This window comes from Talpa occidentalis, unplaced genomic scaffold (assembly GCF_014898055.3).
Source record: "Talpa occidentalis isolate TD23 unplaced genomic scaffold, MPIMG_talOcc4v2.1 talOcc4.7, whole genome shotgun sequence".
NCBI lineage: Eukaryota > Metazoa > Chordata > Mammalia > Eulipotyphla > Talpidae > Talpa > Talpa occidentalis.
The window spans coordinates 91,422,175-91,435,780 of NW_023605083.1; the positions used below are offsets into that span (position 1 = coordinate 91,422,175).

The 13,606-nt window shown below is 51.6% G+C and overlaps 1 protein-coding gene across 1 annotated transcript; it reads left to right on the plus strand.

The window, feature by feature from the left end:
- Nucleotides 1–2: 2 nt before the first annotated feature.
- ACAP1 (ArfGAP with coiled-coil, ankyrin repeat and PH domains 1) lies at nucleotides 3–12,993 on the plus strand. The gene is made up of 22 exons (XM_037495069.1): nucleotides 3–689; nucleotides 1,225–1,282; nucleotides 5,143–5,262; nucleotides 5,467–5,520; nucleotides 5,607–5,665; nucleotides 5,924–6,107; nucleotides 6,236–6,280; nucleotides 6,403–6,498; nucleotides 6,609–6,683; nucleotides 6,770–6,879; nucleotides 8,309–8,360; nucleotides 8,440–8,540; nucleotides 8,872–8,995; nucleotides 9,069–9,280; nucleotides 9,922–9,991; nucleotides 10,119–10,213; nucleotides 10,320–10,483; nucleotides 11,077–11,249; nucleotides 11,843–11,952; nucleotides 12,033–12,143; nucleotides 12,482–12,531; nucleotides 12,791–12,993. The coding sequence occupies exons 1-22, from the start codon at nucleotides 637–639 to the stop codon at nucleotides 12,889–12,891; spliced, it is 2,217 nt and encodes a 738-aa protein (XP_037350966.1). The 5' UTR covers nucleotides 3–636; the 3' UTR covers nucleotides 12,892–12,993.
- Nucleotides 12,994–13,606: the final 613 nt, after the last annotated feature.

The window sequence follows — 13,606 nt, forward strand, 5'->3', positions numbered from 1 at the left end:
AGTTGACATACAGGAAACCGCAAGCTGGCAGAACAGAAAAGAAAGCTTGGGGTAGTCCGCGGAGCTGGACTCAACAAGAGCATGGGAGTTTAAGAGACCCACCTGTAGCAGGATGACAATGATGGATGGGATTCAGTCCACCATCTTTAATTCTTTACAGTATTGGCTTTAATTCTTACAATCCGGAGGCAGGTGTGATCACACCCAGCTTCAAGATAAACTCAGAAATCAAAGAGCTTGCCCGGGATCATACATCCTCTAAGTGGCAGAATGAGGATTTGAACCTATCGCCACCAAAGTCAACCCCTAAAAGGAGGCAGAAGCAGAAACTAGGGCCCTCTATAGGAAGGTGACTCCAGACAGGCTCTGAGGGCGGGCTGTGGTTTCTTTGATCACAGGCCCTTCTGTACCTAGCCACGCCTCTGTTCCTGCCTGCAGAGTCTGGAAGTGAGGGGTGCGCGCTCTCACTAGGAGCCCCCTTCCCCTTGGGGAAAGTGTTACATTTCCTGAGGCTCTACCCAGGAGAGGCTCCTCTCCTCTTTTCTGCATCTTTGCGCCTCCTGGGGCAAGGAGCCTTCCATCTACATCCCCACTGCCTGGCCCCAGGGCCCACTGGCCCCCCAGTGATCAAGTGAAATGACCATCAAGCTGGATTTCGAGGAGTGTCTGAAGGACTCACCCCGCTTCCGGTAAGTGTGTGCAGGTTTCAGGGCAGAGGGAGGTGGGTCTGATACCCTATAGCACACAACCTTCCCAGACCAGATGCCCTTGCAGGGAGTAGGTTTCAGAAGGACAAGATGGAGTTTGTGGGCCCAAACAACTCCACTACCAGCAAACTGGGTACTCGGATACTCTCTACCTCCTCCTGCACATGGGGGGGGGGGGCCTCTTCTAGTCTCTCTCGCCCCCAGAGCTGGCATTCCCTCCTCTCTTTCACTTGGACCCCTGCCCTTCCCCCAGCACCTGCTCTTGGCTTGGGCGGTTAGCAACTTCCTGCCCTCCCCACATCTACCTCATACCCTTCCTGCTGTGACTTGGGCCTAAAAACTCCCACACTGCAGAGAGAGCAGTGGGCAGTTCTTAACCCATCAGCTTTTTCCGTCTACCCTGTGCTTCATAACCCCAACACCCTGTCCACCCCCATGTCACCCCACCCCCCCAGAGGAAAGCAAACTAGAATGGACCCAGGCTCTATCCCTGTGACCCCAGCCCTCCCTTTCCTAGGGCTTCGATTGAACTGGTGGAAGCTGAAGTATCAGAATTGGAGACCCGGCTGGAAAAGGTGATCCTGACTCAGAGGTGGCACAGGATGGGACTAAGATAAGAGGAGCCAGCCAGGGAGAACGTTGGAGTCTGAGAATGAATTCCAGGGGTTACTGAAAACTAACCATGTGGGGTAGATTTTGGAGTGGGGGACGGGAATACAAAGAAGTTAAAAACTGGTTCTGTTCCCTCTAGGAGCTTGAGAGCTTGAAAAATAAGACCCACTTGTGGACTTCACCTGCTCAGCTCTTGAGTCCTGCTTTATTCTGGGTCCTGGGCTTTGAGAGCAGCAAGACACTTTCTTTTTTTTTTTTAAAGGTTTATTTATTTATGCATACAAGAACTGGGGTATAGGCCAGAGATGTGAGGGGTGAGAGGATTCACCAGAGACAGAGTGGGGAACAGGCAGACTGACTGAAATACACTGCTGAGGGGAGCAGTGGGCGAGTCAGGAGAGGTCTGTGCAGCAATACTCTTTCTGCCCCCAGGGAGCTTGTAGTAAAACCAGAGGACAAACCACTGACACACTTAAAACACAAGACAGGAAGGCCTTCCCTAGCCACCCTATAAAACAGTACATGTGCACACACACACGGACATACACACACTCCCATCCCCCTTACCTACTTTATTTTCCTTTACAGTGTTTACCTCAATTTGACAAATTACATATTTACTTGCTGTGTTAGCTTGCTATTGCTGTGTAACAAATGATTATATATTTAGTGACTTCAAACAACATACACTTGTTATCGTTTCTGTGGGTCAGGACTCCAGCGTAGCTTAGGTAGTCCTTTGCTCAGGGCCTCATAGACTGCAGTCTCTTGTGAGGCTCAGGGCTTCCTTCCAAACGCATGTGATTGTTGGCAGAATTCAATGTCTTGCTGTTGTAGGACAGAGACCCTAATCTCCTAGAGGTTACCCTCTCTTCTTTGCCATGTGGCCCTGTCCCTGGACAGTTGACATCAAGGCGACTTGCTGCTCCGAGCCAGCAAGAGTGTCTCCATGTGCACCCTGGCAAGATGGCATCACTTCAGATCACTGTAACTGCAGGAGCACCTTCCACCACCTCTGCTGTGTGGCATAACGTCATCCTGAAAATACCATTCCAGCTCCTTTGCCATATTCTATCAGTTAGAAACAAGTCACAGGTCTTGCTCACACTCAAGGGACAGGATTATACAAGGGTGGGAATCATCAGGGGTCACCTTAGCATGTGTCTGTCACTTGCTGATTTTTTTTCTTGTCCATTTTTCCCTATTAGAATTAAATGCCCAGATGGACTTTTATGTTTTATTTTTACTCAACCCCCAGTGCCTGAAGTTAGTAGATGAACAATTAATGCAGACATGTACTTCTTAATTAAACTTATAATTTTGAGTTCATTCTAGACTCAAAAGAAGTTGCAAAAAGTAATGAAGAGGCCCCAAGTTACAGTCACTCAGCTTCTCTCAATAGCAGCATCTAACAGGACTATCCAGTCCTTTACTAAAGCCTGGAAAGCAGGCCTCCCTGGTGGTGCAAGGGATTAATACACAGCACAATGAAGTTGTCTACAACCACTGCAGCATGAGTTCGATCCCCAGCCAGGGAGCTACCCATGTGGCACAGCAGACCTCTCCTGATTTGTTCACTGGTCCCCTCAGCAGTGTATTTCAGTCAATCTGACTGTTCTGTTCCCCACTCTGTCTCTGGTGAGTCCTCTGGCCTGTACCCCAGTTCTTGTATGCATAAATAAAAACAAATCTTTTAAAAAATAAAAATAAAATCTGGGAAGTGATATGGACCCAAAGAACTATTTTATCTATTTTACATGTGCTTTTTAAAAGCATTGTATATAATTCAACTACACTTTATCACGTGATTAGATTCTTATAACCAGCATTACATTCGAGATACAAGACTTCTGTCACCACAGAGGAACTCTTGTGCTGTCCATTGCAGTGATACCTTCCTCACCACCTTCTCTAATCTCTGATGGCCACTCATCTGTGCTCCACCTCTAGACTTTTGTCATCTCTAGTGTGTTAAATAAATGAAATTATACAATATGTGACTATTCAATATTGACTTACCCCCACACTCAGTATAATGTTTATATAAGCTTGAAATTTATGTATCAATACTATAAATAATTAATTATCAAGAATGATTTGTTCATTTCTCTGCATTGCTGAATAATATTCCTTTATATGGCTTTTGCCAGTTTGTCACTAGTTCAATCTACGAGAAATCTTTTATTTATTTATGCATACAAGAACTGGGGCACAGGCCAGAGGTGTGGGGGTGAGAGGATTCACCAGAAACAGAGTGGGTAACAGAACAGGAGGATTCTGCTGAGGGGAGCAGCAGGCGAGACAGGAGAGGTCTGCTGTGCCATGTGGGCAGCTCCCTAGCTGGGGATCGAACTCATGCTGCAGTGGCTACGGACGGCTTCACAGGTTGTGTCTTAACCCCTTGCGCCACCAGGGAGGCCCTGGTCTTATGAAAATTTTTCACTCAGACATACGGTGGACACTCCGTACCCCAGCTCTACACAATGAGCTATGAACATATGGATTATTGTTCCTTGTCACAGATGCCCGTGGTGACATCTGATAAGGTTTGATTGTGGCCAGTTTCCTGATCGTTACTGACCACTTTCAAGTCAAGTTGTATTTCCCTAAAGTCTTTACTAGTCCTCCAGAATGTTTGTCAGGTCAACAAAGCTCACTGAGTACCTATGAAGCCTATGCTTCTGAGCTCCTGCTGCTGCCCAGGATTTACTCACAGAAACTCCCAGGTGATGGTCTGTCCCTGGACTGAGCTGAGCTGATGCACACCATGACACTTGCTCAGTCCCAGAGCTGGTGACTCAGGCCAGAGCCATGTGATGTCACCTCAGAGGCAGTACAGTTCCTAGCAGTATAAGGGCCAACGGTCAAGATCTCACTTTGGCTTCTGGTTCAGCCCCCTGGCTCTCTTAGAGAGCCCTGGCTTGGGCCAGTCACTATCGCCTTATTTATCAAGCCTCCTATTTGTCAGTTGAGGGGGCCGGATAGAATAGCCCCTAGGAGTGCTCTAGCATGCTGTTTTTGCCCTGTGGCCTAATAATATTAAAGAGGGAATATTTAATGAGCACAGGATGGGATAACTCTAGTGGAATTTCATACCTACCAAATAGAACACTTATTCCTGTAAGCCAGCCAGTGTGTGAGGATGGAGATTCTAGAGTGTTCTGGATCCAAGCAGTTGAGGCAGGGTAGGCAGAGACACATGGGAATGGACAGAGAAAGATGTTTTGGAAGTGAAGCTCACAGGCTTTAAAGACAGGCTGGGGGCCTCCCCGGTGGCGCAGTGGTTGAGCGCTGGGTTGCGAAGCTGCCCGCGGCCTCCGCGGCGCCGGTTCGATCCCCAGCTGCTCCCGGCCACTGGAGGAGGGTCCCACATGGCGCGCAGACCTCTCCTGCCGCCCGCTGCTCCCCTCAGCAGTGTACTTCGCTTCTTCTGCCTGCTCTGCTCCCCGCTCTGGCTCTGGTGAATTCTCTCGCCTTCCCGCGCTTCTGACTATACCCAGTGCATGTATAAACAAAAAAAAAAAAAAAAAAAACGAACAAACAAATATATAAATAAAGCATGCCTCTATTAAAAAAATAAATAAATAAATAAAGACAGGCTGGGAGGAAAGTTGTTCCATGCACAGAAGAGTGGGAGCAAAGCAGCAGAGATGAGAAGGCCCCTATTGTATGTTAGAAATGTGGGGAGCTGAACTGGGCTGCAGAGGGGTATAGGTGTAGTTGGGAAGGAGGGGTGCAGCCCTGGGGAAGAGACAAGAAGGGGGGATGAACCCGGTTATTGTGGCACACAGCATGACTCTCTCTTGCCCTTGTTGCTTTATAGCTCCTCAAGCTGGGCACTGGACTCCTGGAAAGTGGACGTCATTATGTGGCTGCTGGCCGTGCCTTCATTTTTGGCATTTGTGATCTGGCCCGCCTGGGTCCACCTGAGCCCATGATGGCGGTATGTGGAGGGTTGGAGCTGGGAGGATAGAGTCTGGGATTTGGAGAGATCCTATGGAAAGGAAGGGTGAGCCTGGGGTCCACAGGTGCTAGGCCAGGGCAGGACTGGGACTGTCATCTGCATAGTCGTAACACACTGGGTCTAGAGATGGGAGGGCCCCACCTCCCCATGCCTGGTACTCTTTCTCTGCCTTTTCTTGTCTAGGAGTGTCTGGAAAAATTCACTAGCAGCCTAAATCAAAAGCTGGACAGCCACGCAGTAAGTAGGGAGAGGTAGGGCTCATGGGCAGGGGGAAAGTTGTCCATGGTCTTAACCCTCACCTGCCAATTTATGCTTCCTCTCAGGAGCTTCTAGATGCCACCCAGCATACTCTGCAGCAGCAAATCCAAACCCTGGTCAAGGAGTGAGTTGGGAGGGAAAGGGACCTTCTTTTCCAGAAACCAGCCCTCTTCCTGTTACCACAGGGTCCTCCTTGAACATAGGACTTGTAAGGTTGGGGTTTTCTGGTGGCCTAAGTACTGTCCCCCCATCCCAAGGATCCCCCTGGAGTTCCTACTCTACCTAGTCTGTCTGAAAGGCTTTGATTGGGCCTGCTCCTGGGTCTTCTCTGATGGGAGCAGGTGAGTGTATTTTTGATTCTCTGTTATTTCTTCACCCTCAGAGGTCTCCGGGGTTTCCGAGATGCTCGCCGGGATTTCTGGCGGGGGGCTGAGAGTCTGGAGACCGCTCTTACCCACAATGCAGAGGTCCCCAGGCGCCGGGCCCAGGAGGCAGAAGAGGCAGTAGCAGCTTTGAAGACTGCTCGAGCTAGTTACCGGGGACGAGCACTAGACTATGCCCTGCAGGTGCCAGCCCAGGCCTGTCCCCTGGGGTAGCGGGGCTTCGGTCACTTCAATACTAGCAAATCCCTCTGTGTGCAGTGGAGGGGAAGCTATGCACTCACGACTGACCTGAGGTCCTTTTGTTCCTTCAGATCAATGTGATTGAGGACAAGAGGAAATTTGACATCATGGAATTTGTAAGTTGTACTGGCGGCAAGAGTAAGGTGGGGAGGAGCCTGTTGATGTAGAACAGGAGGGAAGAAGTAAAAAGAGAGGGGGTCCTTCCTCAACTCTGTCCCCTGCCCACCTTGTCCCCCAGGTCCTGCGTTTAGTGGAGGCCCAGGCAACCCATTTCCAACAGGGGCACGAGGAGCTGAGTCGGCTGGCTCAGTACCGGAAGGAGCTGGGCGGCCAGGTAGGGCCCCAGGGAACAGGCAGGTGGTAGAGGGAGGGTGGGCTCTGAAATGACTCACCTGGTCTAGACGGGGGAGGGTGAGCCATCTAATAGGCCTTTCCGATGCCCAGTTGCACCAGCTGGTCTTGAATTCAGCTCGAGAGAAGAGGGACATGGAACAGAGACACGTGCTGCTGAAACAGAAGGTGAGCACTGTGACTTCAGGCAGGGGCAACCTGGGGACGTGGTCCTGGAGCACTTCAGTTGCACTTTGACCCTCTTGTGCCCCCAGGAGCTGGGCGGGGAGGAACCAGAACCAAGCCTACGGGAGGGGCCTGGTGGCCTGGTCATGGAAGGACATCTTTTCAAAAGGGCCAGCAATGCATTTAAGACCTGGAGCAGGTGAGGAAAGGACACCCTTTTCCCTCAGCCAAATCCATCCAATGAAATATTTTTTGAGTGAGCCAAGCACGCAGAAAAGACAAAAAAATCCACCTTCATAGAGTGTACATTCCATCAGGAAGACATAATGAACATCACAATTAAGTAAATTACATATTCTGTTAAGAAGATAGAAATAGGAGAAACATAATAAATAGGAGGGAAAAAATGGGCAAGATATGTGGAGAACTGGAAGTGTTATAGAGCAGCCCCGATATAAAACGGGTTCCTGGCTGTGGGTCCTCACCCACGCGCTTAAAAGGGACTTAATAATACTCCACTACAGACACACACAAAAGGTTAATAAAAGGTTTATTTACAAGGGAAAAGGAAATGAGGAAACGTACAACTCAGGGAGAAAATAGGGAAATAAAGTCTTTAATGCGTCCTACCTGATCCATCGACCTGGAAACCCAAAGGCACTCTCCGAGCTGGCCTGACGCTGAGAGCTGGCAGAGAGCCAAAATGGGGGACCCCCTCCAAAGCCCACGTGTCTGCCTTTATACCAACTTAGCTGCTTAACCCCACCCTCAGGTCCCAGCCACCTTCCCTTTGGTGGTGATGGGATTTGGAGTTCCCAGTGTCTTTGGCTTTGGCCTGGGGTGGGGGTGGAGTCCACAAAGCCTGTATGGAATTAGCTTTAGGACATCCTTTTCCCCCTAACAGAAGGGGTTGCAGTTCTTTTTAAATGGGGTGGTCAGGGTAGACCTTAGAAGAAGGTGACTTCTCAATAAAGACTTGGAGGGTACCCGGGGGAAGAATGTTCTAGACTGAAGGAAGATCCAGTACCAAGGTCCTGAGAAACCTGGAGTGTTGGGGGCACAGGAGACCATGGGTATGAGCAGAGGGAGGGAGGAGGAAGTTGGAAGAGATGAAATTGGAGCTAATGGGGGTGTGAATCATGATAGGGCCTTGTTGGCTCTTGTAGGGACTTAGGCTTTACACTGAAGGAAATGGGGAACCACTGCAGGGTGTGGAGCAGGGTGGTAATCTGCTCTGACTCAGCTCTTTCCCCTTCTGGGGCCACTGCCAGGCTAAATAGGATGTGTGCAAATTAGAAAACAGAACCCCTTCCCCAAGATAGTTCCATCTGTAAAAAAAAAAAAGTATAGCAATAGACTTAATTCATTAGAAAAAGTATTTTACTGCCATCTGTTAGAAAATTGTCTTTCCATCTGCTGGGTTGTCCAAGATATAGCAGCACCCCTTAAATGTCCCACCTGCAAAATGCCCTCCCTCCTCTGGGGCATCTCATGAGATAGTCAGCCCAGGTCTTTCTCCTCTCAGCAAAACCTTCACGGGGCACGGGATACAACCTCTTTGCTGTCCCTATCCCCAACCTCATCCTGATGCTGTTCGCATCCATGATTCTGTTTCCACCTCCCCCTAGACGCTGGTTCACAATTCAGAGCAACCAACTGGTTTATCAGAAGAAGTACAAGGTGGGTAGGCCTGGGTCCTGGATGCCTGGGTCCTTGCTGCTGCTGGCTGAATTCTGTGTCCTCATCCCTTTCCCCACAGGACCCTGTGACTGTGGTGGTAGACGACCTTCGTCTCTGCACAGTGAAGCTCTGCCCTGACTCAGAAAGGCGATTTTGCTTTGAGGTGGTGTCCCCCAGCAAGTGAGTGCAATCTCCAGGAGTGATGCTTTGAATATTTCTAAATATTTTATCAACTGGAAAGGCAAGACATCCTTCCAGCATGGGTCTTAGAACCCCACCCCCCAAGTAGCCCCATACCTTAACCCTTTGGTGACTGGATTGTGGAACAGTTTCTGGGAAAGATATCAGGTGATGGAGATGATACATAGAAGGATATTACCAATATCCTTCTGGTACAGAAGTATTTCAATATGACCAGAGGCAGTTGAATACCAGCTGAATGTCAGTCTGCCAATCCTGCTGCTCCCCAGATTTCAGCCTTCTCCCTGCTCTCTGTCCCACTCCTGTCCAGGTCCTGCCTCCTGCAGGCTGACTCTGAGCGCCTCCTGCAGTTGTGGATCAATGCTGTGCAGAGCGGCATAGCCACAGCCTTCAGCCAAGCTCGCCTTGATGACAGCCCTAGGGGTCCAGGCCAGGTACCTTAAGGGATGCCCAGGGACATGGGGCACCCCTTCCCTAGACTACTGTTTCTTTCCCTTTCTCCACCAGGGCTCAGGACAACTGGCCATGGGCTCTGCTGCCACCTTGGCTTGTGGTGGTTCCACCAGGGGAAGGGAACCTGGGGGAAGCAGGCATGTGGTAGCCCAGGTGCAGAGTGTGGATGGCAATGCCCAGTGCTGCGACTGTCGGGAGCCAGCGCCTGAGTGGGCCAGCATCAACCTTGGTGTCACCCTCTGCATCCAGTGCTCTGGCATTCACAGGTCACTCCCCAGGGCCGCAAGCCAGCCCCATTCCTTTTGGCTACAGTGTGGGGGGAGTGGCACCTCAGATAGAACCCATAGCTTCCTCTCTTAGATCTTAACTGTCACCAGGCATGGTCTGTGCCAAGCCTGTGGTGCACAGATGTATTCGGGTAGGCCCAGCTACTAAGTGTCCTGGTGTGGCCAGGGTTGAGGGACACCCAGATGTGGCTTGACTGGAGGTTGTGTGGGATCAGAGCTTCTGAGGGTGGGTGGGGAAACTAATGGCACGAGGAGGTCATGAGGCCTTAACAAATCTGTAGTCTGTCTGCCCCCAAGTCACACTAGTGGAAGGAGGGAAGGGGAATGGCATGGAAAGTATTGTCTAAGCCAAAATACTATGAGAGAAGGGAGGTGACTGGAGAGGAGAATGGTTTTCAAAGGAAACGTAGGGAAAGAAGGGAGAAGAGGGTAAGCGAACAGGCAGAATCCTGCCTAAACCAGGTCAAGGCTACCTGGTTCCAGCCACCCTCCTGCCTGGTGGCCCAGTGCTGCCTACTGCTGCCTATGCAGCCCCTTGCCACCAAGCCTTGACAGGAGCAGCAGTAGCGCCCCTGGCTGCTGCCCACAGAGAACCTGACACTCCCACTCTGGCCCTTCAGGAGCCTTGGAGTTCATTTCTCCAAAGTACGGTCTCTGACCCTCGACTCATGGGAGCCAGAACTAGTGAAGGTGATTTGGGGTCTCATGAAGATCATGGGGTGGGAGGGTGAGGCGAAGACAGGCCTTTAGAATCGAAGGGCTCAAACACTCACCTCCTCCCCACCTGTTTATTTCTGCCTCTGCCTTGCCATCGAAGCTTATGTGTGAGCTGGGAAATGTTGTCATCAACCAGATCTACGAGGCCCGTGTGGAGGCCATGGCAGTGAAGAAGCCAGGACCCAGCTGCTCCCGGTGAGTTTGGGTTGAAGTCACTGGGACTATTCTCCTTGGGCAGAGGGAAGAGGATCTGAATGGGAAGAGAGAAAACTATCCCCTTTTCCCTTACCCTCCACTCAAGACAGGAGAAGGAGGCCTGGATTCACGCCAAATATGTAGAGAAGAAGTTCCTGACCAAGCTTCCTGAGATTCGAGGGCGAAGAGAGGGTCGGGGGACCCCTAGAGGACACCCTCCTGTGGCCCCAAAGCCAAGGCCAAGGCCAGGGAGCTTGAGATCCAAGCCAGGTACAGATTGTCCCATTCAGTGAGCACCTGCTGTGCTCTCACCACTGTGGTTGGTCATGTGTAGGCACAGAGTGTGAGACCTGGGCATTGTTCCCCTTGAGAATGTTGCAGGAACCAGGACATACCAGCCCTGGTTTTATAAGGCAAGATTCCTGGGGGATTATGTGAAGAATGGGGAGGAGTGTGTAGCTGGAGTAGAGGGGGAGGGTTAGGTAAGGGTTCAATAACATGAGAAAAGTCAAGAATGAGATTAAGCTATGGTCTGTAGCTTAAGACCTGAGAAAAGGTATGTGTTTGGGTGGAGCAGAAGGAGCTTCCCAGGCAACTAAGGCTGATCAGGGGTCAGCTCACCTGTGACATCCAGACAGTCAGAGTGGTTTTACAGGAAGAGGTGACACATGGTATGGGCCATGTCCATACCTTAGAGGCACAGCACACACACACACACACACACACACACAGTTCCACCTCCCACCACATTTCCCTGAGTCTGAAAGTCCTTCCCACAATTGAGAAGTGCCCATTCCCCTTACAGTATCAGGAAACTGTGCTAAGGGGTTCCTTCCCAGACTCATAATTGATCCTCTTACCAGAGTCTTCCTCTGATGACCTGGGCAGCCTGCACCCTGGGGCCCTGCTGTTTCGAGCGGCTGGGCACCCTCCATCCCTTCCCACCATGGCCGATGCCCTTGCCCATGGAGCTGATGTCAACTGGGTCAACGGGGGCCGGGAGAACTCCACACCGCTGATCCAGGCCACTGCAGCTGTGAGTATCCTGCTGATCTCCCCACCCCATCCTAAGGCTCCTTCTCTTTTACCCATTCTTTGACCTTGGGCTCAGCTTTTAGTCCTGCTTCATCCTCCCTGCTCCCTGGGATGCCCCTCACCCCAACCTTACGGGAATTGATTAAGGGATCGAGACTTGTTGCTGGGGGTGTGTGATTTGAAGGTAGATCACATGAGTTTGGATCCAGGCTCTCACCACTTACATTTAAGAACTTATCTGTCCCTTAGTTTCCTTACCTACAAAATAGGGGTAACATACCTCATAAGGATGTGTTGTGGAGTTAGCATATGAATATGTGTAAAGAGCTAGAGCAGAACCCCTACACTCCCAATTCTCAGACCTCACCCTCTGAACTGACCCCCACTCTGAAACATATTTAAAACTCCTCTAAAGATGCCACTCTCCCCTCAGCAGTGTATTTCAGTCAATTTGCCTGTTCTGCTCCCTACTCTATCTCTGGTGAATGTTCCCTCCCCCTACCCCCACACCTCTGGCCACACCCCTGCTCTTGTATGTATAAATAAATCGTAAAGATGCCACACTCTCACTCCATTCTCCACTTCTTAATGCAGAATTCCCTTCTGGCCTGTGAGTTTCTCCTTCAGAACGGGGCAAGTGTGAACCAAGCAGACAACCAGGGCCGTGGCCCACTTCACCATGCAACCATTCTTGGACACACTGGGTAGGGGCATCAGGGCTAATGGCCTTGGGAGGGAGGCCCTGACTGGTGAGCAGCAGGCTGAACCTGGCTATCTCCTTCAGGCTGGCCTGCTTGTTCCTGAAACGGGGGGCTGACCTGGGAGCTCAGGACTCTGAAGGCAGGGACCCTCTCACCATCGCCATGGAAACAACCAACGCAGACATTGTCACCCTGTGAGGATGCCTGAGGGGGCCCAGTTAAAGGGAAGACCTAAGCTTCTTAGACCGGGTCTGGAGAGGGAGGCCTCTGCAACCAGATCAAGTGAAAGGATGCTCCAAATCTTGCTTGGGATATGGGCGGAGTGGTGGGGGGTGTGCCTAGCCAGAGGATGGTGAGTTCATTCTGAGGCATCATTCATGCATCAGTATTGTTGTCAAGCATCTTTTAAGCATTACACCTGGAGGAAACAGATGAATAAAACAATGAAGCTCCAAGGATGGGAAGAAGGGTGGTATAGGGTGGGGGGTCATTAAGGAGAATGTCATTGATTTCTTAATTCCATCCCCGTTAGGCTAAGATTGGCCAAGATGAGAGAGGCTGAAGTGGCCCAGGGCCAGGCAGGTAAAGTACCCTCTCCAGGTCTAGTGTCCTGCCTAACTCTCCGTTTCTTGACCCTGATGACCTGTTTCCCTCATGTCCAGCTTCATAGATAACTCCATATTTATTCAGCAAATATGTATTGGGCACATGGTACAGGTCAAGCCTTATGAACAGAGCAAAGAATAGGGGAGGGGCTTTAGGCCTCGCCTGTCCCGACTCTGCTCTTCTGTGCTAGGGCCCAGGCATCCCGCCTCCACAGCCCTTTCTCCCTCTCCCTCAGGAGATGAGACCTATCTGGACATCTTCCGGGACTTCTCCCTCATGGCGTCTGATGACCCGGAGAAGCTGAGCCGGCGTAGTCAGGACCTCCACACGCTTTGATTCCTGACTGTAGCAGCTGCATCCCCAGCCCCTCCACTCCCTACAGCCTGCCCCTTTGCCATTAAATTCTCTGTATTTCTGTCTTTCCTTCAAAATTCATGTATTAGGCACCACTTGAGCACCAGGCAAGGCTTTGGGCACTCGGGTTTCCAGGGTGTGAGAGCACTTTGAAAGTTTGCTAGTAGAGTCAACCCAGGGGCGACGCAGGAGGGCTAAGGGGAGCTTCTGCCTCAGCCCTAGCACCGGGTGGCCCCGGGGCGGGACTCGGGCTCAGGCGACGTGGCCAGACCGGTCGGGCCTGGGTGAGGCTGCTCGCGTGGGTTGGGGGCCAGCCTCCCCTTAGGGTGCGCTGGTTCCGGCCAGGATGGCGGCCACCCCGGCTCAGAGGCATCCTTGGAATGCGGCAGCTCAGCACCCGCCCCCACGGGAATTCCCTGCGGGAGAGACTGGGAGGGAACTGGTCCCCTCGCCAGGCTCGTCGGGCCTCGGCTCTCGCAGAAGTGGGGAGCCTGGGAGACTCAGGCCCCCCGCCGAGTTGCAGACGTGAGGTCGGACACACCTGGGGGCTGGCTGCCACATCCGGGGCGACGCGCCTGAGTCACCTTCCGGACCCCACCCCCGCTAGCGTCCGCTGGTCCAGCCTGTCCGCCCCGTCTCTCGGGTTCGGGACTCGAAGCACCCATCCCCACTCGGCCGCAGGAGCCCCGCGGGGGCG